The sequence below is a fragment of the Rhodotorula paludigena genome (genome assembly GCF_050403205.1).
Source record: "Rhodotorula paludigena JCM10292 DNA, Rt_paludigena_JCM10292v1_ctg44, whole genome shotgun sequence".
NCBI classification, from domain to species: Eukaryota; Fungi; Basidiomycota; class Microbotryomycetes; order Sporidiobolales; family Sporidiobolaceae; genus Rhodotorula; species Rhodotorula paludigena.
Window position 1 is genome coordinate 115,340 of NW_027481414.1, and position 25,287 is coordinate 140,626.

At 64.5% G+C, this 25,287-nt stretch overlaps 10 protein-coding genes across 10 annotated transcripts; 6 read left to right on the forward strand and 4 right to left on the reverse strand.

The window, feature by feature from the left end:
• Nucleotides 1-176: 176 nt before the first annotated feature.
• On the reverse strand, nucleotides 177-1,304 carry JCM10292_000628 (uncharacterized protein; the record flags this gene model as incomplete). The annotated part of the gene is made up of 3 exons (XM_076651030.1): nucleotides 177-463; nucleotides 657-825; nucleotides 936-1,304. 3 exons carry the CDS (start codon nucleotides 1,302-1,304, stop codon nucleotides 177-179), a joined length of 825 nt encoding a protein of 274 aa, XP_076503447.1.
• Nucleotides 1,305-1,604: 300 nt separating this feature from the next.
• Nucleotides 1,605-3,263, forward strand: NOP1 (rRNA methyltransferase NOP1; the record flags this gene model as incomplete). The annotated part of the gene is made up of 7 exons (XM_076651031.1): nucleotides 1,605-1,614; nucleotides 1,793-1,834; nucleotides 1,977-2,497; nucleotides 2,570-2,654; nucleotides 2,768-3,045; nucleotides 3,157-3,174; nucleotides 3,240-3,263. The coding sequence occupies 7 exons, from the start codon at nucleotides 1,605-1,607 to the stop codon at nucleotides 3,261-3,263; spliced, it is 978 nt and encodes a 325-aa protein (XP_076503448.1).
• A 680-nt stretch (nucleotides 3,264-3,943) lies between these two features.
• JCM10292_000630 (uncharacterized protein) lies at nucleotides 3,944-5,062 on the forward strand (the record flags this gene model as incomplete). Its single annotated transcript, XM_076651032.1, has 3 exons — nucleotides 3,944-3,998; nucleotides 4,070-4,246; nucleotides 4,314-5,062. 3 exons carry the CDS (start codon nucleotides 3,944-3,946, stop codon nucleotides 5,060-5,062), a joined length of 981 nt encoding a protein of 326 aa, XP_076503449.1.
• Nucleotides 5,063-5,549: 487 nt separating this feature from the next.
• Nucleotides 5,550-8,643, reverse strand: JCM10292_000631 (uncharacterized protein; the record flags this gene model as incomplete). The annotated part of the gene is made up of 14 exons (XM_076651033.1): nucleotides 5,550-5,633; nucleotides 5,690-5,739; nucleotides 5,798-5,871; nucleotides 5,934-5,997; nucleotides 6,055-6,153; nucleotides 6,228-6,357; nucleotides 6,424-6,614; nucleotides 6,704-6,986; nucleotides 7,100-7,381; nucleotides 7,460-7,478; nucleotides 7,563-7,771; nucleotides 7,900-7,991; nucleotides 8,081-8,210; nucleotides 8,377-8,643. 14 exons carry the CDS (start codon nucleotides 8,641-8,643, stop codon nucleotides 5,550-5,552), a joined length of 1,974 nt encoding a protein of 657 aa, XP_076503450.1.
• A 1,386-nt stretch (nucleotides 8,644-10,029) lies between these two features.
• On the reverse strand, nucleotides 10,030-12,252 carry SRP1 (karyopherin alpha; the record flags this gene model as incomplete). Its single annotated transcript, XM_076651034.1, has 8 exons — nucleotides 10,030-10,044; nucleotides 10,102-10,209; nucleotides 10,274-10,308; nucleotides 10,401-11,442; nucleotides 11,521-11,709; nucleotides 11,781-11,917; nucleotides 11,998-12,044; nucleotides 12,236-12,252. The coding sequence occupies 8 exons, from the start codon at nucleotides 12,250-12,252 to the stop codon at nucleotides 10,030-10,032; spliced, it is 1,590 nt and encodes a 529-aa protein (XP_076503451.1).
• Nucleotides 12,253-13,852: 1,600 nt separating this feature from the next.
• On the forward strand, nucleotides 13,853-15,658 carry RPT5 (proteasome regulatory particle base subunit RPT5; the record flags this gene model as incomplete). Its single annotated transcript, XM_076651035.1, has 7 exons — nucleotides 13,853-14,077; nucleotides 14,149-14,692; nucleotides 14,758-15,169; nucleotides 15,242-15,332; nucleotides 15,409-15,491; nucleotides 15,557-15,587; nucleotides 15,644-15,658. The coding sequence occupies 7 exons, from the start codon at nucleotides 13,853-13,855 to the stop codon at nucleotides 15,656-15,658; spliced, it is 1,401 nt and encodes a 466-aa protein (XP_076503452.1).
• Nucleotides 15,659-17,904: 2,246 nt separating this feature from the next.
• Nucleotides 17,905-18,603, forward strand: JCM10292_000634 (uncharacterized protein; the record flags this gene model as incomplete). The annotated part of the gene is made up of 1 exon (XM_076651036.1): nucleotides 17,905-18,603. One exon carries the CDS (start codon nucleotides 17,905-17,907, stop codon nucleotides 18,601-18,603), a length of 699 nt encoding a protein of 232 aa, XP_076503453.1.
• Nucleotides 18,604-19,221: 618 nt separating this feature from the next.
• On the reverse strand, nucleotides 19,222-20,980 carry GGC1 (Ggc1p; the record flags this gene model as incomplete). The annotated part of the gene is made up of 12 exons (XM_076651037.1): nucleotides 19,222-19,291; nucleotides 19,456-19,571; nucleotides 19,646-19,789; nucleotides 19,860-19,977; nucleotides 20,047-20,106; nucleotides 20,172-20,284; nucleotides 20,347-20,359; nucleotides 20,438-20,444; nucleotides 20,507-20,609; nucleotides 20,683-20,725; nucleotides 20,782-20,812; nucleotides 20,914-20,980. The coding sequence occupies 12 exons, from the start codon at nucleotides 20,978-20,980 to the stop codon at nucleotides 19,222-19,224; spliced, it is 885 nt and encodes a 294-aa protein (XP_076503454.1).
• A 133-nt stretch (nucleotides 20,981-21,113) lies between these two features.
• MRPL7 (mitochondrial 54S ribosomal protein uL5m MRPL7) lies at nucleotides 21,114-22,091 on the forward strand (the record flags this gene model as incomplete). Its single annotated transcript, XM_076651038.1, has 1 exon — nucleotides 21,114-22,091. One exon carries the CDS (start codon nucleotides 21,114-21,116, stop codon nucleotides 22,089-22,091), a length of 978 nt encoding a protein of 325 aa, XP_076503455.1.
• A 724-nt stretch (nucleotides 22,092-22,815) lies between these two features.
• JCM10292_000637 (cAMP-dependent protein kinase) lies at nucleotides 22,816-25,259 on the forward strand (the record flags this gene model as incomplete). The annotated part of the gene is made up of 7 exons (XM_076651039.1): nucleotides 22,816-23,277; nucleotides 23,416-23,903; nucleotides 23,964-24,399; nucleotides 24,464-24,529; nucleotides 24,627-24,932; nucleotides 25,005-25,152; nucleotides 25,234-25,259. The coding sequence occupies 7 exons, from the start codon at nucleotides 22,816-22,818 to the stop codon at nucleotides 25,257-25,259; spliced, it is 1,932 nt and encodes a 643-aa protein (XP_076503456.1).
• Between the last annotated feature and the right edge of the window lie 28 nt (nucleotides 25,260-25,287).

Consider the following 25,287-nt stretch of genomic DNA (forward strand, 5'->3'; position numbering starts at 1 on the left):
CAACTACTCGCTCGCTGGAGTGGACAGGGACGTCTAGAGTCAACTGATGGTAGCAACAGGCAATCTATCGCACTTCTACAGCTCACGCAGCTCAGGGTCGACTCCTGCACCGCCCCCTTCCCATCCGAGCTCATCGCCTCGCGCTTTCACCGCACGTGACCCCGTCGTCCCCGTCCTCAAGCCTGCGCCACGGCATCGAGCACGACCTGGCGCTCCTTGTCGCCAAGCGCGCCGACGAGTTCGCGCACGGCAACGTCGCGCCCGAGCGGGCCCATCTTGCTCCACGTCTTGCGGACAATCGTTACGAGCTTGTCGCGCCGCGCCGCCGCCTCTTCTGCACTGGGCGCGGCCGCCTGACCGTCGGCTGTCGCTGTGGGCGCGATGTAGGACGTGGAGAACGAGGTGAACTCGAGCGAGAGGAAGGTGAGGCAGATGGCGTCCTCGAAGAGGTGCGCTTCCGGGTCTGCGAAGGTGTGGGGCCGCCGTTTGACGTCGCACGTCGGCAAAGGGTGAAGATGGCGAGGAGCAGAGATGCGAGGCAAAAGGGAAAGGTCGCGAGTGATGCCGAAAAGGGAGAGCCAGGCAAGACTCGTCAGCACTGCTTCGAAGTGAAGATCGTGCCTGAAAGCAGCAAAAACACCCGCACGGCGCCTCACCTCGCAGCTCGTCTTCTCGCGCGGGTAGCGGCGGACGCATGAGCGTGCGCTTGAGGAGGAGGTCTCGCACACGCGCAAACAGGGCCGCGTCCTCTTCAGAATCCTCGAGGTAGCCCGCCTGGCGCATGACGTCGTGCGCAATGTCGGCATGGAACTTGTTCAGTGCTGTCTGTGTGTGCGCACGGCGCGGATTGAGCGTCAGTCAGGCAGGCCGCTGCGGTGCGGCGGACGACAGGTTTGGGAAGGTCGATAAGAGGGGGGGTGGGTCGGAGGACGCACGCGCCAGGTCTTGTACCCGCTGAGCCCCTCTGGCCAATCCTTGCGGGGCTTCTCCCAGCGACGGATGTGCTGCGAGTTGGCCGCGAGGAGGAGGGCCTCGCCCGGCCCGCGGTGCACGCTGTCGACGGTCGAGAGGGCCGAGAGCTTGCGCGTGTACGACTCGAGCGTCGAGTGGTACTCGAGCGAGGGCGTCCCTGCGGGTGCGTCGGATGCGGCGGCGGCGGGGTCGGAGAGGTGCATTGCGCGGAAGGACGCGAGGGCGACGAGGAAGCGGGGCGAGGGCGTGAAGGCGGGCGTCGAGGGGTAGTCGGCCGGCGGCGGTGCGGGGGTGGCCCGAGGCTGGACGAGCGGCGGGAGGCTGCTGGCCATGGTATGTGTGTGTTCCCGAGTGGGGCGATAGCGAGAGTTGCGAGAGAGATGCAAGTGTGCGCGGGGGAACCGAAGCGAGAGAGTAGGTGGGCTGAGCGGGCGAGGTCCAGTTGCTGTGTGCTGGCTTGGTCCCCGTACGACGCGGGTGTTGCCAGACGCTAGCGGAGAGGGTGCGCAGGGTCGAGGCCTTGGTGGGCGCGCGCGCGCAAGTCGACGTTGCGCTCGGGTGCTGCCTGCGCCTCGCTGCGCTTCTCCGACGCTCTGCTCGCCCTCTCTCCCCGCCCAGCAAGCACAGCGAACATGGCATTCAGTCAGTTCCACTCTCTCGCCCCGCCCTGCGCTCGTCGCACCCGCTCACAGCTTCTCGCTCTCGCTCTGCACCCGCTCTCGTCGTCAATCCTCCTCGACCCCGCTCTCACCCTCCCCACGCCCGCCTGGACCTGCACGACCGCACTCGTCTCCTCTGCACACCCACCTTGCCCCCGCAGACGCTCCTGGCGGTGGCCGCGGTGGCCGTGGCGGTGCTCGTGGTCCGTCCCCTCTTCCTCCCCCTCTCCCTCCGCACCTCTCGCTGACTCTCGCTCTCGCCTGCTGCTCCTGTCGACTCTGTTCCCTCTCGCACACACTCTCGCATCACATCGCACCCGCTCGCCTCGCTCGCTCACCCCTCAGGCGGTCGTGGCGGTGGACGCGGTGGTGGACCCGGTGGTCGCGGTGGCTTCTCGGCCCGCGGCGGTGCTGCCGGTGGCCGTGGCGGCGGACGTGGCGGCGGGCGCGGTGGTGCTCCCCGCGGCGGTGGACGCGGCGGCGCACGCGGCGGTGGGCGTGGCGGTGCCCGGGGCGGCCTCGGTGCCAAGGGCAAGGGCGGCGGCGCAAAGGTCATCCTCGAGCCGCACCGGCACCCGGGCGTCTTTGTCGCAAAGGGCAAGGAGCACCTCCTCGTCACGCGCAACCTCGTCCCCGGCGAGTCGGTCTACGGCGAGAAGCGCATCTCGATCGAGCAGCCCAACGCCGACCCGAGCCTCCCCGCCGAGAAGGTCGAGTACCGCGTGTGGAACCCCTTCCGCTCCAAGCTCGCGGCAGGTATCCTCGGCGGTCTCGACGACATCCACGTCGCCCCCGGCAAGAAGGTCCTCTACCTCGGCGCTGCCAGCGGTACTTCGGTCTCGCACGTCGCCGACGTCGTTGGCCCGGTGCGTTCAGCGAGCGTCTCCGTCGCGATGTGGACATGGCACTGACCGGTGCGGCGCACTCGCGTTCCGCAGGAGGGCACCGTCTACGCTGTCGAGTTCTCGCACCGCTCCGGCCGTGACCTCGTCAACATGGCCAAGAAGCGCACCAACGTCATTCGTGCGCGCGCTCTCTCCCTTAGTTAAACACGCGAGACTGATCACATGCTCAATCTCCCGCTTCGCCGTTGCCTCTCGTCTCTCCGCCGCTTTCGCCCTGCCCCCGATCAACAGCCATCGTCGAGGACGCGCGCCACCCGAACAAGTACCGCATGCTCCTCTCGATGGTCGACGTCGTCTTTGCCGACGTTGCGCAGCCCGACCAGGCGCGCATCGTCGCGCTCAACGCGCACCACTTCCTCAAGAACGGCGGGCACGCCGTCATCTCGATCAAGGCGTCCTGCATCGACTCGACTGCGCCCGCCGAGGCCGTCTTTGCCGCCGAGGTCAAGAAGCTCCAGGCCGAGAGCTTCAAGCCGAGGGAGCAGCTGACGCTCGAGCCGTACGAGAGGGTGCGTCGCACGTCTTTGGCCATTCCTGGACTGTTGGCCGCCTGCTGGTCTGGCAGTAGAGGTGCGGGTACGCTTTCGCTGTGCTGACGCTCCTCTTTTTGATTCTCGCAGGACCACGCCATGCTTGTCGTACGTCTGCGTCGCTCCCTCACGCACCGACCATCCTTTTGACATCAATCTGTCACCGCACACAGGCAGAGTACCAGCGCCACAAGTAAAAAGACGCAGTCGAGGTTGCGGGCGGTGAACACGACGGTGGCATTGTTGTACAGGCAGTCGACAGAACCGGCTGTCTCCCCTCCTTCCTTCCCTTCCCTGCCCCTCCCTGTCCCTCTCTCGCGCTCTGCTCCCCTTCTTCGGGGGTGCAGCGTGGTCACACGTAGCTGTTTCTCCCATGTCCCTTGCAGGCTTTTCCCACTCGCTCTTCTCTCTCTTGCCGTTTTGGCGCGCGCGCAACTCGCCGCAGTGTATTTCTACCCACCCGCCATGCGCTTCCCTCTGCCCTCGTCTCGCGAGTCCCGTCGCAAGCCCTCGTTCGTCCCTCGTGTCTCGAAGAAAGTTCCGCGTGGGAGCTGCACGGTGAGAGCGCTTCATCTGTCCGCTCGACTCTGTCTCCCCGCCTCGCTCCCCGTCCGCTTCACTCGCCGCTGGTGCAGCGAGTCGAGGCGCTGCGATGAAGCCTCCTCGCGCGAAGCCTGCCGCCACTCGCCCCGCGCGCGCCCGCTCCGTGCTCCTCACCGCTCCTCCCGCTGCACCGCCTCCTCGACCAGCTCGCACGTCCCAGGTCGATGTGTCTTCGCTGGACCCGCACTGTGCGTCCTTTCTGAGCTTCTTGAGGCGTCTGAGAGAGCGCTCACGCCTGCAATCCCGTTGCGCGCGACCCGGGCGCGCAGTGCACATGCTCGCTTCGCCGTTGCGACGCTGTCTGCTCACCAACAAGGTCCTCCCGAGCGGTTCGCCTCGCTCCCCTGTCCCGACGCATGTGCTCTCGCCGTGCTGACGCCCGCCGCATCGGATCTGACAGAAATGATGCTCCGCTTCGAGCTCACTCGCGCGCCGTCCGACGGGCACCGGCTCCTCCTACAGCCTTCGCGCGTCCTGCATTCGCGGTACCACGACGCGCGCGGTGGGGGCAAGTCGACGGGCAAGGCGATGTGGGTCGCATGCTGGCAAGATGCGGTCGAGCTGCTCGCGAAGAAGGGTGCGCTGCTCCTTGCCTTCTCTGGACCTCGCTCCTCTCTGACGCCGGAGCGTATATCATGATGCAGGGTCGTACAAGCGTCTCAACTCGTCTGCATTTCTCGACCCCAACACGATCGCTGCAAAGGTGCATTCGCAGCTCGCGCGGCGCGTGGTACAAGAAGCGGACCTCGCCGCCGAGCGGATCAAGAGCTGGCCGGCCGAGGCGGTCAAGAAGTTGGAAGACGCTCCGTTGCAGCGTGTCACCAAGGACGAATGGCGAGAGCGAGGGGCGCGTTTGCAAGAGGCTGTCGAGCGTCGAGGGCGGCGATTGCTCGCCGTGCTCGACCTCTCGCCCCTGCCCGACGAGCCCGACTCGGGCGAGGCTTCCCCTCCAACTCCATCACCTCTGCCATTCTCAACCCGCCTGTCGACCCCGGCTCACGCGCCCATAACGCTCTACCACCTCGCCCGCTTCTTCGCCGACGTCTCGCTCCCGCCCGCTTCCCTCCCTCCTGCGCTCGAGCCCAATCCGCCAGACGCGTACCTCTCGTCCGCCGAGCAACTGCTGCACTGCGTCCGTCACCCACTCGAGCAGGCGACCGAGCGCCTTGCACGGCGCTTCGGGCGAAGGGAGCAGGGCAAAGACGTCGAAGGCAGAGGAACGGACCTCATGATCGTCTCGGCCCCGGCGCTCGAAGTCGCGGAGGATCTCGACGCGGCGGAGAACGCGTTGCGGTGCAGGATGACGCAGGATGTCGTTCCGCTCGTCGTGGCACTCGAGCGGTGCAGGCTGTGGGTGGGAGAGGGATGGGTGGACGGGAAAGAGAGGACCTGAGGGGGCGCGTCGCCCACCGTTGTACTAGTCACGAGCGCATGCCTCCGACCATGCTCTGACCAGCGCATGCGACTCGGCAGAATTCCGTCTCGACCGTGGACTCGCATTCAGAAGTCACAATGTTGTTGTAACTCGCTCCCCGAAACTCTGCTGGCTGCTCCCGGTTAGGTGTGCTGAGCTGGAAGGCGCGCCCTTCGGTATTGCACGAGTGAAGCAAGGCGTGACTTTCTTTTCGGGACCGCGAAGGTCAAACCGCGGCGACTCTCCAGCCCAGCGAAGCACACTTGTCGGCTCACAGGTCAGCAAAAGGAAGGAAGAAAACCCGCGTGCGAATTCAGAACCTGGAAACCGGAACAAGTAACCCACGGACGACGTATGCAAAGGAGGGGAGAAGGACCGACAAGGAGGCAGCGCGGAAAGACGCGACCCGCGGTTCATTAGACGGACAGAGGGAGAGACAGTGCAAACGGAGCGCTCTGGCAGGCGCTCAGAGGTCCCAGAAGCGGAGGACGCGGCGCCAGCCCTTCGCCTTGACGTAGCGGTCCGGCTCGCCCTGGACGACGTTGCCCTCCTGCAAACGACCGAGTTAGCGCATGTACCTTGACACGAGCCGGAGAAGCTACGCACGGTGTCCTTCATGTCCCAGGCGTTCTGCGACTCGCCGAGGTAGTAATTGTCTGTTGGTGGGACTGTCAGCTCCCTGGCAGAAGAAAGCTTGGTGAAATCGGAACGCACTCTGGAAGCAAGCGCAGATAAGGGGAATGAACGAGAGGCCGAGAGCGGCAGCCCACAGAGGGTAGACGGTCGTCCTGTCCGGAAGATGACAGTGAACAGGCTGCTCAACCGGAGCGGAAGCGGATTGGGCACGCACTCGTACGCTTCGATAGCGCCGCGGCGAATCTCCGAGTCGTACGGGTACGCCTTGATGGTCGTGACTGCCCGTGTAGACTGTCAATATCTGGCGCTCGAACGGAAAAAGGGAGGAGACTGACTGTCGCCGAAGAAGGTGGCGATCTCGGTCGCGTTGGCGGACGGGATGTAGGTGGCGAGGTTGCCGGGCATGTTTGCGTTCCACACCGCGGCAGCGATAGCTATGCAGAGGAGGAGTGCGTCAGCTGCCGTCTAGCAGGACGAGCGACGACCGAGTAACGGAAGGCAGACTCACCCTCGCCGATACCGGCACCAACCGAACTCCAAAGGCCAAGCACAGCGATCGCGAGAGCAACATCTTGGTGAGGGACCGACGCCTGCGAGCCGACTTGCGAGCCGACGACAGAGAACGAGCCACCGATGCCCTGCGCAGTGCGAGAGTCGTGAAGGTCAGTTCGTCTCCCTCGACAGGCAAAGTAGCGTGGACATACGGTCAAGGCCTGGGAGAGGACGAGACGAGCAGTGTCGTGGACGCCGTCCTTGTCGACGAGGAGGCCGTATGCAATAATCTTGAGCACGAGACCGAAGAGCTGGATGAATTTGTAGCGGTGCGTGATCCGCATCAGGATGCCAGCAACAACGCCGCCGGCGCAGAGACCAACGGTGAGCGTGTTGTTGAAGTCTGCGGCACAAGTGAAGGTACGAGATTAGGCGGCGGTTCAGGAGGTTGGAACGCCCGGATGTCGCCTTGGTGAGGACGTTGAGACCCACAGTTCCACTCCTTGGCGCTGTAGTCCGTCACGATCCAGACGTAGGAAGCGAGATACTGGAGCTGCAGGTAGCCGGCGAGCTGGTAGATCGTGTCGATCACAACAGCCGTCATGAACGTCCTGTTCTTGATCAGGCGAATGGGCATGGACGGGAACTTTGCGAAGCGCCATTCGTAGACGGTGTAGGCCATCAGGCAGAGGATGCCGACGACAAACATGGCGATGAGCGAAGGGTTGGAGTAGCCGCCCTTGGCGGTCGACGAAAGCGAGAACGGGAGGAGGAGCTGCTCACACAAGCGAGTGAAGATCACGATTTGAGTCAGTGAAGGTGCTCGCAGAGGCCTCTCGCGCCTTTGCAGTAGCAACAGGCTGCACGAGATTCGCGCTTAGGACGTACCAGCGACCACCCGAAGCCCAGCAGGAGGAGACCAAATGCGTCAAGCTCGTGGAACGCGAGCCAGATGCGCGCGCCGAGACCCATCTTGGGCTTGACGGCCGGCATCGCGTTGTTGAAGCCGGGCTCAGCGACAGCCTGGCCCTCCTTCTCGGCGTACTCGGCGGCAGCGGCACGCGCGTCACCCGACGAGGCAATAGTGACAAGGCCCATCTTGCGGGCGCGGTGCTGGAGCCAGAAGAGGAGGACAATCGACGGCATCATGACTGCCGGGAAGATGATGGCCTGACGGAACGCGTCGCTAGTCAGTTTCGCAGATCACCGTCTGTATTCCCGGAGAAGCAGAGAAGCGTATCGACTTACATACATGCCGTAGCCCCAGCTGCATGCAAGTAAAGGAAGAAAAGACCGGTGTCAGCTTTCAGAAAAAAAGGGCAGCTCGGGAAGGACGGGGAAAGATCCGCACCGCCAGCCCTCATCGTCAGCGAGCGCAGCGACGATGTACGACGTGTACCACGGCGTAACGATGTAGGGCGACGAAAGGATGCCCTGGGCAAGACCGCGCCACTGGAGCGGGCAGAGGTCGGCGGCGAGAATCGACGAGAGGAGCGAGAGGCCGGCGCCGCCGATCGAGGAGAAGACCTGGCCGACGACGTAGGCAGCAAGGGTCGGCGACTGTGCAGCATGGAAAGGTCAACACGACCGATTGAATGCGGTACAGAATAACGAAATGAGGGTTGAGAAGGTCGAAGCGTCGATACGGCTTCTCCCTGCCCCACATCAAACAGGAAAGGCAAGCTCACCTTGAGGATGATAATGAATCCGACGACGTAGGAGATCATAGCAATGACGAGAAGCCAGGGGCGCGAGAAGACGTCGGCGATCTTGGCGAGGACTGAGTGCAAAGACTCGAGTCAGCTCGTTTGACCACTGACCGCTTCTGGGTGGTGTGCAGCCGATGCCAGTGAGAGAATCGAGGCTCACAAGGCGTGCAGACAGACGAGATGATGCCCGTTGCGATGTTGGACGCGGCGAGACCGCCCGAGTGCGACGCGAACGAACTGGTCGCGAGCGGGGCGTACGAGTAGGTCGTCGATCCCGCCTGGCAGTACGCCTGGGTACGACGTTACGAAGCAGTGTCAGCAAACAGAACGAGCTGTCAAGAAAGAAGAGGCCGGCGTCGTCGCGGGATGGCCTCGCGACAGGCGCGACCATGCATGCTGCAGATCCTCGCGGACGGCAGCGGCGAGATTCGAAGCGATCAACAGACGAAGACTGACCCAGTACATGGCGAACATGGACGCGGCGATGCTGTACAGCATCCAGCGACCCGAATTGTCGCTCGCATGCGCGGCGGTCGAGATGGCCTCCATCATGGCGACGCCGTTCGTCTTGTGGACGTTCTCGTTTCGGTAGTCGGACGCTGCATCGTTCGCCGGCGCATTGTTGTTGTTGTTGTTGTTGGGCGTCGTCGCGCCCGAGGAGACCTTTTCGTCGACGTCCGAGTGCGCCTCGAGGTCGCGGTCGTCGTGCTTGGGAGCGGACATGGCAAGGGCGATCGAGCCTAGCCTAGGCTGGGCGAGAAGGGAAGGTGGGGGAGGGGAAAGGAGGAGGCGCTAAAGCGGCCACGAGGGAGCAGCGGTAGGCGAGACGAGAGGCACGGAAGGGAAGGAGCAGGAAGCAAAAGAGAGAGAGAGAGCGCGCGCGGCGGCAGGCTTTTTTCGAGCCTTCTCCCGAGCGGAGCGGGCGAGAAAACCCTGCATGCGTGCGCGCTCATCTCGACCGGGCAGGGGGGAGGGGCTGCGGGCTGATCAGATTGGGGGAGACACGAGGCGGTCCCAAAAAAGGGCGGCCAAGATCGAAGTGCGGTCTCGGGCCGGACGGGCGCCTGTCTGATTGGATTGCGGCGCTCGCGGAAAGTCGCTTCGAGTCGGGCAGAGTTCCGGAGAGAGACAGAGACGGCGACCGCGCGAGGGATCAGGTCGGTCGGCGGCATCCTTCGAGTGCGGAGACGATTGCCGCCGCCCGATGTCCAGACGGGGCGATGGCAGCCTTCCAGCGAGGCGCTCAGCGAGAAGCGGCCACGGCGAGCTCCATCCACCCTCCTTCTCGTCTCGAAGCCAGGACGCGCCGATGCCGATACAATGAGCAGCGCGGAACATTGTTCATCAAGCAGAGTCGTGGGAAAGCGCCTGTTTCCGTCCCCTCGATCAGTCCCAAGCTTTCGCCGCGTGTCTGCGCAGCTGGCAATGCGGGGCGCGGAAGCGGAGGAGAAGGGTGAGCCGCGCCGAACGAACCGAGCTCAATGAAAGCAGCCGCAATCATCAGACAATCTCTCGGGCTGGTCGAGGCGGCACACTGCGACTCTCATCCATCGCTGTACGCACAGCAGGCGCTTGTGAGTTCGTGAGAGAATTACGCATCGGGCGCGGATGAGGGCGCGAGAGAGTGAGAGAGAAGGTCTAGCTCGTCTGGAAACAGAGGCGAGTTGCGCTGCGATGAAAGATGGGGGTGGGGAGCAGGAACATGCATATGGTGGGACGGCAGGGGGAAAAGGGGGAGGGGAAGAGGAAGCGCGAGAGAGAGGGGGGTATCCACAGAGGAAAAAGGGGGGAGACGATGAGAAGGGTAGGTACGTGTTCATGGGCGAGCCTTTAGCTCTGTTAACGACCGGGTGTGTGTGCAGACAACGATGACGACGAGGCAAGACCATGCGAGCGAGACGAGAGCGAGAGCGCAAGAGACGACGGAAGGGTGGGAAAGACCGGAAAACGGGAGGAACGGGGGGCTGAAGGGGGTACAAAACGGAAAGGTGCGAAGGGGCGTGGAGAAAAAGGCAGTAGAGTAAAGTAGACGAGGCGCGCTGGGCTGGCGGAAAGCCCGTCGCCGAGAAAAGTAGAAAGAGGCAGAAGGCGGAGAGGATGCGGCGGTGTTTACGACATGTTGCCCTGCACGATCAGGAGCGTGAGCACCAGGTTCACTGCCAAGTCAGGTGCACTACGCACGAAGGAGAAACCACCGGCGGGGGCCTGGACGTTGGAAACGGCGAACGCGCCCGACTCGTCGACGGCGGCGTTCTCGAGACCGGTCTCGCCCTCGTCCTCGGGGAAGTACTGTGGTGCGCAACGGAGTGAGTATAACGTGGTGGTCGAGGAGGGGTTCAGGGCCAAGACTGACTGCGTCCATGATCTGGAAGCACTTCTTGTAGATCTCTGCAGGGGTGGATGCACGGACGTTAGCGCTCCGCTACACACGACTGGGTCACGCGCACGAGCCGAGATCAAGAAAATGCGCGGAGACGCACCGAGGTTCTCGTGGTGCTGCAGGTTGTGGATGGCGAGCATGCCGCCGGCCTCCTCGACGTAGAGCGCGTACTGGTTTACGCCGCCCGTGTGCTCGCGGTCCTGCTCGCCGACCTTGAGGATGTTTTCGAGCCCGTCGAGCGCGACCTGGATGATCTTGTTGTCGGTCGACTGGAGGAGGTCGCACAGCGGCTTGATGCACCCCTGCTGGACGAGGTACCGGATCTGGCTCGGCTCCTGCAGGCCGCCGCTCGTCGCGTTCGAGAGGGCCCAGCACGCCTCCTTCTTGGTCTTGAAGTCGGCGTGCTGGAGGATGTTGATCAGGGGCGGGATGATGTTGCCGTCGATGACGGCCTGGATCTGCGCGGGCGAGCCCGCCGTGATGTTGCTCACGGTCCAGCACGCCTCCTTGCGGATGCCCTCCTTGGGCGACGAGAGGAGCGCGAGGAGGGCGGGGAGCGCGCCCGACGCGAGGACGACCTGCGTCTGGAGGTCGTCGCCCGTGACAATGTTGCCGACCGAGCGCAGCGCGGGCGTCTGCACGGCGGTCGAGTGGTGCATGAGGAGGTCGACGAGGCGGCGCACGACGCCCGACTCGATCACGGCCTGGATCTTGTCCGAAGAGCCGTCCGAGAGGTACGAGATGGCCCAGCACGCGTCGATGAGGACCTCATCGTCGAGCGAGTAGATGAGCTTGGTGAGGACCGACAGCGCGGGCGAGATGAGTTCCCAGCTCGGCTGCGGGTTCTTGCCGCGGCAAAAGTTGGACAGCGTCCAGGTGGCGTTGCGCAGCATCGACATCTTGTGCGGCTCGTTGAGGAGCGCGAGGAGCGGGCGCAGCGCGCCCTGCTCGAGGACAAAGTCGCGGCACTTGGGCGAGTCGCCGGCAATGTTGCCGAGCGCCCACACGGCCTGCTCGCGCACGTCGAGGACGGGCGACGACAGGAGCTCGATAAAGACGGGGACCGCGCCCGACTCGATGACGACCTGGGTGTGCTCCGACGTGCCCGACGCAATGTTGGTGAGCGCCCACGCCGCCTCGAACTGCGTGCAGAGGAGACCCGGCGAGTCAGATTTGTACTGGAACAGAGGCACTCGTGATGCGAGAAACGAGAGACGCACCTGGATCATCGAGTGGTCGCTGCGGAGGAACTCGACAAAGCGGGCGACGACGCCGCACTCGATGACCTTTTCGATGGGCGGGTTGCGCTCCTTGGACAGGAGCTTGCGGAACTTTGTCGTCGCGTCGAGCTGCTGGTCGGGCTGGTCCGAGAAGACGCCCTGGATCATGGCCGGCAGCTGCTCGAGGAACTGCGGGCGGGCTCTCTCTCCAGGTCAACCTCGCGTTTGAGCACAGGGGAGAAGTACCGGGGCAAACGTACGGTCGAGTCGACGCCCTCGTCGTCGTCCGAGTCTGCGCCGCTCGAGTGGGCATTGAGGTTGCGGCGCTTTGCGATCGTCTCTTCGCGCTTCTGCTTGCGGATCTCGACCTGGGCCTCCTCGCGCCGCCTCCGGAGCTCTGCAGTCGCGGATCGCGGGTCAGCGTGCGGGCGCGAGAGAGCGAGAGAGACAGAGGAAGGCAAGAGAGGGGCGACTTGCCCTCCTGGCCAAAGATGCCCTTGTTCTTGTACTGCGCGCGGCGGGAACTGCGGGTCGGGAGCACGGGATGGGCGCAGGGTCAGCGGGGTGCGCTCGGGGGTGCGCGAGGCGGGGATGTTGAGTTAGGCGAGCGAGAGCGGGTCAGGGCTCGCCGGGGCGGAGGAGGGGAGCGGGTGCAGCGCGGGTGCGGACAGGCGGCGGGCAGGGGCGCGGGAGGGGACCGGGGAGAGGGACGCACGCAGCCTGCCTGTCCATGCTGTGCGGGGGCGACGGTGCGGGCGGGCAGAGAGAGGCGAGTGAGGCGAGGCGAGGGGCGCTCTGAGGCCTCGCGTCTGTCGACTTCGCGCGCACACACACAGCGCTCGCTCGCTCTCTCTCTCCTTCTCTCTCCATCCGCAGCCCTCGCCGTCTCTCGACGCTTGCCGTGCATCCGTACCGTTCGACCTGCTATCACCTACCCGGCACAGCCTCGTCTTTTTCCCTGGTGCGCCCCTCCCTCTGCGACTCGCCCGCCTGCAATTCTTCTGCCCTCTCTCCAACCTCACCTACTGACCTCTGTGTGCCGCGCACAGCTGCCAGGACCGTGCCCTTCCTGCTACCGTCTCGCGTACCCGCTACCGTCCCGCTCTTCGCTGCTCTGCCCACACACACACGCACACACACGCACCCTCGAAGACGGAAACCCCCAAGCAGGATGACATTGCCTCAATAAACTTTAACTAGAGTCAAGCGCGGAGGGAGGTTGATCCCCAATGTGGGTAGACTTCGCCAAGATTGACAAGCAAGGCGCGGCTGATACCTTGGGAAACCCTTCGAGGGCGTGTGCGAGTGTGTGTCGAGTCTTGTTCCTGCTTCTGGTTTCCGACTGTGCAACGCGAGCCTAGTTCCTCTCTTTGTCACGCACATCGAGAGAAGCCAATCAAGCGAGGTGAGCGAGGAAGGAAGCACGAGAAAGCCGAGCCTCGGTGGCCTCGTCGGCGCATCGCTCTCCACACAGCAGCACCCTGGCCACAGCGCAGCCTCCCGATCTCTCGTGGAGTCGAGCCATGTACGCCAGCGCGCGTCGAGGAAACGCCTTTTGAGTTCATCCACCCTTGCCCTCGTTCGGACCACCCCCTCGTACTGCCGGAACCGTTCCGAATCTAGTGCGCCGCGGGCGAGGCGCCACGGTGCGGGTTCTTGGCACTGTCACGGTACTCAGGCACTTCCCGGGGCGATTTCGGGTCAGTTTGGGCGATTCGTGGCTCGTTCGGGGGAGGACGAGAGAAGGGGTGCGAGACTGAGGGCGACTCACCCTGGAGCATGGCCGACTGCATGGACGCGACGCCGTAGAAGGTGAGGGCACCGCCGGCGAGGAAGGGCCACCTGCGTGCGCAACTCGAGGGGTCAGCAAGAGCCGGGGCAAGTAGGAGTGAGGGAGGGACGGGGAACGGACATGGGGCGGAGGAAGGGGGTGGGCCAGGCGCGCATGCCAAACACTGTGAGAGCGAGAGTGTGAGTCGTAGCGCGTGGGCGTGCGCAGGGTCGTGCGCGGGGCCGGGGGCGGGCGAGAGCGAGGGGGAGACACGCACTGATGAGAGGGCTGTGGACGCGAGCGAGGGTGGGTGCGCGCGCGCGGGGGCGGGGTGAGCGGGTGCGCCGGGCGTGCGAGACGGAGTGTGCAGGGTGCGAGTACTCACTGGGTAGTCTGGCGCGGGGGAGGCGAGGGCGTGGGCGGGAGACGGGGCGAGCGAACTTGGACGCGGCGAGGGGCGACGAGCGACCGTCCAGCGCGGGCTGACGCGGACTCGCGGGCACTCAGCTTGAGGCCTCCCTCTCCTGCTGCTCTGCGCGAGTCCCTGGCGCTCGACCCAGCATGGACCAGCACCCGCAGCCCCCCAACCAGGACGACCGCGCCACCCACGACGCAAAGGACGCCCCTCCCTCCGCTGATGCCACCATGGCCGACTCGGACAACACTCCCGCACAGCAGCCCGCGCAGCCACAGGAGCCTCAGGAGGATCCGCTCCCAGACGAGATCCTCAACGCTTCCGCAGAAGACATCATGGCCCGCACCCGCCTCATCGACAACGACCTCAAGGTGCGCTCCACCTCGCTCTCGTCCCGCACCCGCACACTCTCGCTGACCCACACACACACCGACACGCGCAGGTCATGCGCAGCGAGACCATGCGCCTCAACCACGAGCGCAGCAAGATGAAGGAGCAGATCAAGGACAACACGGACAAGATCAAGAACAACAAGATGCTCCCCTACCTCGTCGGCAACGTCGTCGAGATCCTCGACATCGACCCCGACAACGACGAGGACGCACCCGCAGACGAGATGGGCGCCAACGTCGACCTCGACGCACAGCGCCGCGGCAAGTGCGCCGTCGTAAAGACGTCGACCCGCCAGACCATCTTCCTCCCGCTCGTCGGCCTCGTCGACCCGGCCTCGCTCCGCCCCAAAGACCTCATCGGCGTCAACAAGGACTCGTACCTCGTCCTCGACAAGCTCCCCGACGAGTACGACTCGCGCGTAAAAGCCATGGAGGTCGACGAGAAGCCGACAGAGACGTACAACGACATCGGTGGCCTTGACAAGCAGATCGAGGAGCTCGTAGAGGCCATCGTCATGCCCATGCAGCAGGCAGAGCGCTTCAAGACCCTCGGCATCAAGGCCCCCAAGGGCTGCCTCATGTACGGCCCCCCAGGTAGGCCTCTCACTCCCGCTCTCTACTCGCTGGTCACGCGCGCTTACCGCAGCACCGTCACATAGGAACGGGCAAGACGCTCCTCGCGCGCGCGTGCGCCGCGCAGACCGACGCATGCTACCTCAAGCTCGCGGCGCCGTCGCTCGTGCAAATGTTTATCGGCGACGGCGCGAAACTCGTGCGCGACGCGTTCGAGCTCGCCAAGACGCACAAGGCGGCCATCATCTTTATCGACGAGCTCGACGCGATCGGGACCAAGCGGTTCGACAGCGACAAGTCGGGCGACCGCGAGGTGCAGCGCACCATGCTCGAGCTCCTGAACCAGCTCGACGGGTTCGGGTCCGACGACCGCATCAAGGTCATTGCCGCCACCAACCGCATCGACGTCCTCGACCCGGCCCTCCTCCGCTCCGGCCGCCTCGACCGCAAGATCGAGTTCCCGCTCCCGAACGAGGACGCGCGCGCAAAAATCATGGAGTGCGTCCTGACAGCGCTCCAACAGCCGATGTAACTGGTGCTACGGGTGCTAACGTCGAGCGCCCTCTGCAGGATCCACTCGCGCAAGATGAAGGTCAGCGCAAAGGTCAATTACGAAGAGCTCGCACGCTCGACCGACGAGTTCAACGGCGCGCAGCTCAAGGTGCGTCTCCCTCCCCTTTCAGTCCACTCACTCTGTCTTGCTCGACTGGCGCTGACCGGGGGCTGTGAGCGCGCAGGCCGTGTGTGTCGAGGCGGGCATGATTGCGCTCCGCGAAGGGTTCACCGAGATCAACCACGAGCACTACCTCTCGGGCATCCTGTGCGTTTCCGTTCCTCGTTCTTTGCGAAAGGAACGGCAAGCTGACCTTGTGCGACCGTACACAGCGAGGTCCAGTCAAAGAAGAAGAACGACCACGTACGTGCGCGCTCTCTCCGTCCCGCGCCGCGACCGACTGACTTGTTCGTGCGCAGTTCTATTTTGCCTGAGCTTTCAATCTCGTCTCGCAATTGTCGCCGCCGAAGCGACCACCCCTGTCCGCCTCATCGCATGCAGTGCCTTTACCCCCACCTCGTTCGTTCACTTACGCCTTCGACTCCCCCTCGTGCCTGTACTCGTGTTGCAATTGTATCCCGCCCGCCGACTCGACTCGTGGCGCTTGTAGCACGAGAGAGACGCTGCAGTCAAGCGCTCTCGGAGGTGTGGAGCCCAGCACAGCACTCAAGCATCTTCGTCGGACCTTCTTCGCTTCTCTCAGCATCTCCCCCCTTGGCACCAAGCAGATGCCCACCCCAGCGTCGGGACACCTATCGAGCCATCGCCACCGCAGCACCTCGTCGCATCGCACGACGCAGCGGTCGTACCTCTCGTTCTCCGCTCTCGGGCTCGCCGCAGTCCCAGGTCCTCTTGCCCTCAACTCGCCGTTCCAAGCTGAACCCGGCACTGACGCTTCTTGATCGCCCGGCGCAGGACACTCGACGCTCGCCCATGCTCCCACGACGCCCGACCCAGCCTTCTCGTCTGCAGAGCAGACGACAACCTCTTCCCGCCGCCGCCGCCGATCAAGCGCTCCTCCGTCGTCGACGCTCTCGAGCGAGCCGCCCGACTCGAGGCCCCCATCGGACGGCCAGCACCTCTCATTCCTGCGCGAATCGGGTACGCTCCAAGCCTCCCTCCCTCCCTCCCCCTCTCTCTCTCCCCTCTTCGCTTGACTCGCACAGCACACCCAGCAAGGCGGCTCATGCGCTCCCCTCACGTCGACGCGACGACCCCGCGCCGGCGCGTCGTCGAGCTCGTCACGAGCCAGAGGGACCTCGTCGCCGGACTGCTTGTGCACGTCGCGCGCCTCGAGGCGGAGAACCTCGCGCTGAGGCTCGAGATCCTTGTTGCAGCGGCGGCGGGCAAAGAAGAAGGGAGTGCGAGGGGCGCGAGGAGAAGGGCACGAGGCGGGACGGGACCTTCGCAGACGCTGCGGGAGGCCGAGGGCGGGTCTGAGACGAGGCCCGTGACGGGTGGACAAGCGGGTCGGCAGCCTATGCAGCAGCTGAGCGCAGCCTTGGAGCAGCACGGCTCTGAGGCTGAGCCAATGCCATCTTGACGGTTGGTGGAGGCTGCGCCAGGAGACGAGTCTTTTGCTTGTGTCGTCTCTGCGCACTTTTCACCGCTACCGAGCTGCAGCTGCAGCCGTCTCCTGCTTCACACCGCTGGCCGCTCACTGCAGCTGTTGAGCAACTGCGCCGAGGGGGCCCTCTTGCGCTTCTCCTGCCTATTCCTCTCCCCTGCCCTATTGCCCATTGGCCTCCGGCCGCCTGTCTATACCGGCCTCTTGACCTTGTTTATTGCACACAGCGGGATCCACCTGGGCAGAAGGAGTGAGCACGCGTGCTTTCCTCCATTGCTTCCGCGCGCCGACTGATCGGACTGACATGACTTGAGCGGTTGCAGCTTCACTCTGCCTTAGATCCCGTAACCGGCCTTTTAACTGTATTGATAGAGCAATCTTGTTCGAGACTCGCTGTCTCCACGTGCTCATTGGCAGTGAAGCGCGCTCACTACGTCCATGAGGCTGAGAAAGCGGACCGCCCTCCGGCGTGACAGGCGTGCTGGTCCCTTGCAAAAGCGTTGCAAGTATTCTCTGACGTCTATGTTCTGCTAGCTCGCCCAACGCAGAAGAACAGAGTCCGAAACCGTTGGAGAGTGAGCCTTCCGCGCAGTACGAGCGGTTCGGGAAGGTGTGGAGCTCCACGTGTGCCCAGAAAAGAGCCCTCTTCTCGCGACGTCTTCCAGCTCACCCACAGACAGCATGTCCTCTTCGCCGCTCGAGGCTCCGCCGCGTCGGCGCAGGAGACGCGCTCATCATGCACGCTTAGTTCTTCCCATCGCCCATCTCCCTGCCGTGCCAGGCAAGCTATCGCTTCCTTCAAGGGTGTACCGGCGCTGTTACCGCATCTCTGACTTGTGCCTGCTAGCAGAGCATTCTACTTTGCCTGATTTGCCGCTCTCCTTGTTGCCCTCTCCACTGCCTTCACGCTCCTCCGCAGGCCAAGTCATCGGCAGACGGCCCGTACCATTTGCCTTCCAACAGCTCAGCGGTACAGGCGTGCGTTCTGCTGGGTCTGGTTTGACAGGTCTGCTTGCTTCGCCTCCGTCCAGCAGCTTTGCGGGCTTGCTGCATGGGCCAGGTACGTCTCCTCCCTTCTGCTCATGGAAGCCACAACAAGCTGAACAGAGACCCATGTTGTCTGTCGTAGGGCTGCCACAAAGCATAAGACGTTCAACATCATCATCCTCGCGCAGCGACGAGCGCGCTGTCACCATTCGCATCCAGCATGCGTACATCGAGCGGCTCGAGGAGGACATCGCTCGCGCAAGGGCTGAGATTCTGCACCTGCGCCTTCTCCACCTCCAGCTCAGTGAGCTTGGAAGGGCACAGTATGGCGGGCCCGCCGTCGGTCCGTCCTCGCGGCCGTACTGGCGGGTCGACGTGCCTGACTCGGCCGGGCGGCAGGGGCAGCAGCAGGAGGAGGGACAGCAGGGGCAGGAGGCGCAACAGGTGGCGGAGCAGCATGAGCAGCACAGGCAGCACCCGCAACAGCTGCAGCACTCGCCGCATCCAGCCGAGGCGCCCGCGCCAACGCAGCAGCACGAGCCGGTTGGCTTGCCAAGCGCGTCAAGCGCACCTTGCACGACAGGCGAGATGCAGCTCGCCGCTGCAGGACCGGCGCAGACGGTGCAGCCCAGCGAGCCGACGCACCCGCTTGCGCGCGAGTCGTCCACCGCGCCAGCGCTGCAGCCGCAGGATGCGCCGGCTCCTGCCCGCGCGTCGGCAGATGCATCCGACGAGGCGGGGCCGGAGTCGAGGCGCTCAAGGCTGCGGCAGCAGTTGAGCAGGATCATCAAGGGCAAGGGGAAGGAGAAGGAGGGCGGTGGGTGACGAGGCTCCAGGTTGTCAATGTTGGCGGCGCTGCTTCTGACGGGTTCCCCATGTACAGTAGCATCCCTTCCCTCTCACTTTCCTCCCCCTGCTCTCCCTAGTCTCCCTCTCCTCCCGCCGTTGTTTGCCTCCCTTCTCTTCCCGTCCCGTCCCAGCAGTTCTTTGCTCTCCCCCTCGTGAAATAGCTCACCTGATCCTCTTCTCTGTCTGCTGTCGTAATGTGCACACCGTCGTGTCTCAATCTGTCTCGAATTCACCGTCTTCTCCTCGCAGTCCTCGTCCTCGTCCTCGGAAAAGCTGATCGAACCAGAACGAGCGGCTTGAGAACGAGAGCACGAGCTTTAACGGCAAGATTGAAAGAATGGTGCGGTTGCATAAGGATGCCACGAGCAGGAGGCCAAGAGAGAGAGAGAGAGGAAAAGGGAGGGAAGAAGATCTACTGCAAACAACGAAGGGAAAAGGGAAGGAGGCGGAGACGGTACGGACGGGTGAGGATTCCAAGAGCGAGGTTCTAGGGCATGGCGGGGAGAGTACCTCGAACCGGACGCGATTAGACGTACCTGCGAGCGAGGAAATGGGTTAGGATCCGCATGTGCGAGGGAGACGTGAACGCAGGACTCAAGAGGAGAAGAGAGGAATAAGCGTCTGGGCCAACGTAAAGGAAAAGATAAGCTTGGGGCCAACGACACTGCAGTACAGGAAGAAGAGGAAGAAGAGGGAAGCGCGTCAGCGACGAGATCCCTCCCTGCGCGTCTCCCTCATACTCCAGGCGCATCCCGCCTTCAGACCATCGTGCCGGATGGCACAGCTAGTAGACCAGACGCTCAACAACGAATAGGAAATGTGACGTACAGGACCTTGGGCGTGAGACCCTTGAAGAAAGCGCTGAAGCCTTCGTTCTTGATGAGCTCGCGCACGACCGTCATGCCGCCGACCTTGCTCTCGAAGTTCTGGTTCTGGATACGGGTCTGCATGTCGGAGTTGTCGTGTCCCGCTCGTCAGTTGCGCAGTGGGAAGAGACGAGGCGAAAGAGGAAACGCACCTTGATCACGTCGAGCGGCTGCGAGATGGCGATGGACGAGACCGAACCGGCGATCGACGCGACAAAGTTCTGGTACCAGGTAGCCGAGCGGTAGTCCTCAAGCTTGAAAATGTATTCCTTGGTGAATGCCGAGCCACCGAAGAGCTGTGTCAAAGGATTCCGAAAGTCAGCGGGCTGGTCTCGACGCGCAGCGTCCGACGCGAAAGACACGCACAGCAAAGGAACCGGGTGCGTTGCGCGCAGCGGTCCACGAAGCGCCGCGGTAGAGACCCATGCCCTCGTCGCGGACGATCTGGACAAAGCCGCGGGAGCGGAACGCCTCCGGGTTGGTTCTGCGGTGACCACGAGCAAGTACGCGTCAATAGAAGGCAGATCAGTCGAAGGGGCAAAGAGGCACGCACTGCCGCTTGATCTTGAGGACGTCGAGCGGGAGGAGGACGATCTCGCCGATGCCAGTGAGCCTGCGAGTTGCGCTCCGAGGTTAGTCCTCTGGCGCGCCAGCGACGAGACGAGAGTGAAGACGAACGATCCAGCGGTAGCGGCCATCATCGCCTTGCCGTTCTTCTCGCCAAAGGCGTTGGTGAAGGTCGACTTGAAGTTCTTGTTGAGGAAGTCGTTGAAGTACGGCTGGCCACCGAACTGCGTGCCATTGTGCTTGGTTAGTGTGCTGTTGTTCAGCAGAAGGTGGAAAGGGGACACACCTTGTAGACACGCCTGAAGACGAGGGGAAGGAGGGAGAGAAGGTCAGCTTCATCGGCAGCGATCCGCCCAGATCAAGCGCATAGGACGCACTGGAGGACTGCGCGGTCGAGCAAGAGGGTCAACGGAGTGTCGGCGATCAAGAAAAGCGAGTGTGCGCACCCTTGTAGCCCGCAGCGTAGCCGAGACCCGGGAAGAGCGAGAGGAACTTGCGGCCAGCAGGCGCCGTGGCGTGCTCGCGGAAGACGACCTCCATCATGGGCTTCTGCTCGCGTCAAGGTACCTCGAGTGAGCGGGGGAGGGCGCCTGGTGCGATGTGGGGCGCGAGAGATACGCACGCCAGAGACCTTGTTGGACATGAGGCGCTTTGCGACCGTGTCACTACGCGCGAGCAGGGTCAGCGGGGTCCTCAGACAGTTCAGATAGAGGTGACGTACACCGGGTGGAAGATGATGAGCTCGGCGATGCCTGCGAGCGAGATGCGGCGTAGCGATGTGAGCTTCAGCGGGGAGGAGCGAGAGCGCGACCGGGACGGCGGCAGGGGGAGTGGGAGAAAGGGCGGGACGGACCGCTCGTTCCACTGCCGAGGATGCGGGCGGCATGCGAGTCCTTTCCTCCTGCGGGCGGCGGCGACATGGTTGCTGGCGAGGCGAGTCGATGCTCTCGAGGCAAGAGCCAAAAGTTGCCGGACCCGCACTCTCGCTCTCCCGACTCGCCCGGCCGTGCACCGCGCCCAGGAGCGAGCCAGCGCACTCGAGTGCATCCGGAAATGAAGGCAGCGCGCGCCCTCACCCGCGCCGCGACCCTCGCAGGAGCCCGCCCAGCTCCTCCTCCTCCCGCTCTCGCTCCCGCCGCTCTCCCCGCCTCGACGCGCACTGCCGCGACCAAGGCCCCGAGGCAGCCGCCAGCAGCACCAGAGCAGCAGCAGCTGCCCGCCAACCTCGCGTACGGCCAGACGGCGCGCTCTCGCCTCCGCGACCACTACACGGCGTCGCTCTCGCACGACCTCCTGTACCTCCTCTACTCGCACCAGACCCACACCTCGGCCCAGGCCGGCGCACTCCCCAACCCGCTCTCCCGCGCCCCCGTCTGGTCCCCCGAGAACCCCTATGCCGCCGGCCGCGCCGCCCCGCCCCGCCCCAAGGGCAACCGCTACCTCGTGCCCAACCCGACCTACACCTCGCCCGCGTCCGTGCCCCAGCTCGAGAGCATCACCGTCGAGTGCATGACCAAGTCGGCCGTCGGCGTCAAGAGCAACCTCCTCCCCGTCATCATGGCCTTCCAGGCCATCACGGGCGAGCCCCTCCAGAGCAAGCACCCGGGCCCGTACGGGCCCGGTTCGGGCAAGGGCATCGTCGTCACGCGCTCGACGAAAAAGTCGGCGTCGTTCAAGATCCGCGCCGGCGCGCCGACCGGCGTAAAGGTCGAGCTCCGCGGCGACCAGATGTACGCCTTTCTCGAGACGCTCGTCGACTTTGTCCTCCCGCGCCTCAAGACGTTCAACGGCATCCCGCTCCCCGCCGCGTCGCACCCGCGCCAGAGCATGTCGTCGACGTCGGGCGTCGTCGCGTTCGGCCTCCCGCCCGAGGCCATGGGCCTCTTCCCCTCGATCGAGGTCAACCTCGACCAGTACCCGCGCGCGTTCGGCATGAACATCTTTTGCGTCACGAGCGCAAAGGGCCGCGGCGCGCAGGACCAGGCCCGCGCGCTCCTCAGCGGGTGCGGGCTCCCGTTCGTCAAGCGGTGATCTCCGCGCGCTCCGACTGTCCCGCCCTCTTCGTTGTATGCAATCCTCCTACCTGCTGTACTAGTCCCCTCTTCTCCCCCTCGCATTGCATCTCTATTGACCACACCGATGGCTCGGACGGGGCGTTGCGGCATGCGAGGTGCGCTTGACTTCAAACTGCTTTACTGCATCCCTTACGACTCTGCTGCAGTCCTCCCTTGTACAATCCGGATCTTGAGCCCTCTCGACGCTACGAGCCGTGCTGCGCTTCGCGCTACATTGCAGACTGGTTCGCGCGAGAGCCGGTTGCTTCCCTTTGTGCGGTTTCGCTGTCGGTTTTCCCCCCCTCGCCAGAAGGCTCGTGGCGCTTTAGGAAAGGGGTGTCAAGGCCAGTCCTGCGCAAGCATTCCCTAGGCGTGGCATCGCGCCTGGAAGACGGAAAGCAGCGGCCGGACGCACCTTGCGCGTGCAGTCGAAACTGCGACTCTGCTTCTCCCTCGTCGCCGCTCTGAGTGGGCAGCGGGCAAGCTTTCCCCTCGAACAGAGTGAGCACACAGGCGAATGCGCAGGGCGAAACAAAGACAGTCTCACACACTGCCGGGGGAGGATTTCAGTCTCATCTGTCCGAGTCGCTCGAACAGGTGCGTGCAGTGCGCTGGCCCCTCGTCCGCGTGAGGCCTGAGCGGGCAGACTGGGGTGTCTGGGGTGTGTGTGCACGCTGCTGGTCTCCTCTCGCTCGCACGAGATGGACGCGGCGCGCAAGCGAGAGCGCGCCCGCACGGAAGAGTCGCCTTGCGATCGGCCGCTCGACGGTGCCTCGCTCCGCCGCCCGGCAAAGCACGCACGCGCGTCCGACGCTCCAGTCGACGACCCGCTCGCACTCTTTGCCCAGCTCGTGCAGCCTGCGCCCCTCCCGAGCGTCCCGCCGCAGCAGCCGCCGCCCGACCGAGAGCTCTGCTGCCGCGCCGACCCCGTCTTCGTCGCTCCGCTCTTCCCGCCGCCGCACGCGCACCCGCCCGCTCTGCAGCGCGCGTGCACCGCGGACTCTGCCGGACACTCGCTCAGCTGTGCGCTCCCGCTCGGCGCACCCGCAGCGGGTGGCCCAGCACAAGACGCTGCACGTCCCGTCCCCGCTTCGAGCGTCTCGAGCCAGCTCGCGCTCATGGCCGCCATCGATGCGGACCCGGCGCCGTTTGCCTCGACCTCGGTGCGTGCACTCGGCCCGCTCGAGCGATCCCCTGATCGTCGAGCGACGCGGGCCACACACCTCGTCCTCGCTTCCTCGACGCACCGGGATCCCAGCCGCCTTAGACGGACGTACTGACCCCCCCTTACGCACCTGCAGTACCCGCCACCAATGCACCACGACACGGGCCTGTCGCCCTCTGTCGGCTCGCTCGCCTCGTACGCGACCGGCTCGACTCCCGCCCTCACGCCGAGTTCGTCGGCCATGTCGCTCTCGCCCTCGCACGACACGCTCTCGACCCTCCCCGCCGCCCTCTCGCCCGACATGGCCGCCATCTACCTCGGCACCGGCGGGAGCTCGAGCCCGGCAGACTACTTCTCGGACCCCGAAGCCGTGGCCGCTGCTGCTGCCGGCGCGCACCACGGACTGGGCTTCCAGTCTCTCGGTGCTGCGTTCCCGCTCGAGACGGGGGACGCCAGTTCGAGCAAGGGCAAGGAGCGCGAAGTGCCCTACCCGCAGCAGCAGCCGCCGCTCGACTCGCCGCAGGTGCCGGACAAGAGGCCGACGGTCAAGCCCGAGGACAAGATGCGGCGAGGAGAGGACCTCGGGCTCACGCTGGGCGACTTTGACATGCTCGACACGCTAGGGTGCGCTCCTGGTTTCCCTGCATCGTCCGCGACGCGTCCCTCATCCGCTCTGGCTCGCAGGACCGGAACCTTTGGCCGCGTGATCCTGGCTCGCCTGCGCACGTCGCCTTCGCGGCCACAGCAGCAGCAGCCGCTGTACTTTGCGATGAAGGTGCTCGAGAAGAACACGGTCGTGCGCCTGCGGCAGGTCGAGCACGTCAACTCGGAGCGGAGCACGCTCGCGCACGTCCGGCATCCGTTCGTCGTCAACCTCTTTTGCACGTTCCAGGACGAGCAGAACCTGTACATGCTCCTCGAGTACGTCCAGGGCGGCGAGCTCTTTTCGCACCTGCGCCGCGCCGGCCGGTTCTCGGCCGACGTCGCGAGGTTCTACATCGCCAACATCATCCTTGTCCTCGAGCACCTGCACGAGCAGGACATCATCTATCGCGACCTCAAGCCCGAGAACCTCCTCATCGACTCGACGGGACACATCAAGGTCACCGACTTTGGCTTCGCAAGTCTCGCTCGCGCCTCGTCTAGATCTCTCCGCGGATGCTGACCTATCTGCCCGCACATAGGCAAAGTACGTCCCGGAACGCACCTGGACGCTGTGTGGCACGCCAGAGTACCTCGCACCTGAGATCGTGAGTCTCGGTCGCCCTCGCCCTCGTGCCAAATCTGCCTCGCAAACTTGACGCGATGGTGCGAGATGTCACCGGTGCTCACGCGCATGTTCTGCAGATCACCGCGACGGGCCACGGTGCCGCCGCCGACTGGTGGGCGCTCGGCGTCCTCTTGTTCGAGCTCCTCGCAGGCTACCCGCCCTTCTTCGCGGACAACCCGCTCGAGATCTACGAAAAGATCCTCCAGGGCAAGTACGGCGTGCCGCGCGTCATCGACCCGCTCGCCAAGGACCTCATCCGCCGGCTCCTCACGGCCGACTTGACCAAGCGGCTGGGCAACCTCAAGGGCGGCGCCGAGGACGTCAAGAACCACCCGTGGTTCCAGGGCGTCGACTGGGACGCCGTCTCGCGCCGAGAGATCCGCGTGCGTCTCTCTCTCGTCCTGCATGGCGCCGCGCCGGAATTGACGGCGTCTTGCTTTTGCTCGGCTGCGCAGGCCCCCATCATCCCCCTCACGTCCGTCCCCGGCGACATCTCGCACTACGAGCGGTACCCCGCGACCCCTATCGAGTCGCTCCCGGGCGTGCTGCGCGCCATCTCGACGCGCAAGTACGGCTTCAGCCCGGAAATGGGACCTGATCCTTGTGCGTCTGCGAGCATCTCTTGTCGGGCTGTCGCGCAAGAGAGGCGAGACTGACTGGACGATGTCGCTGTCGTGCGCACAGACGGCTACCTCTTCCCGCTCTTCTGAGCTTGCCCCCGCCTTCGCCTCGCCGACC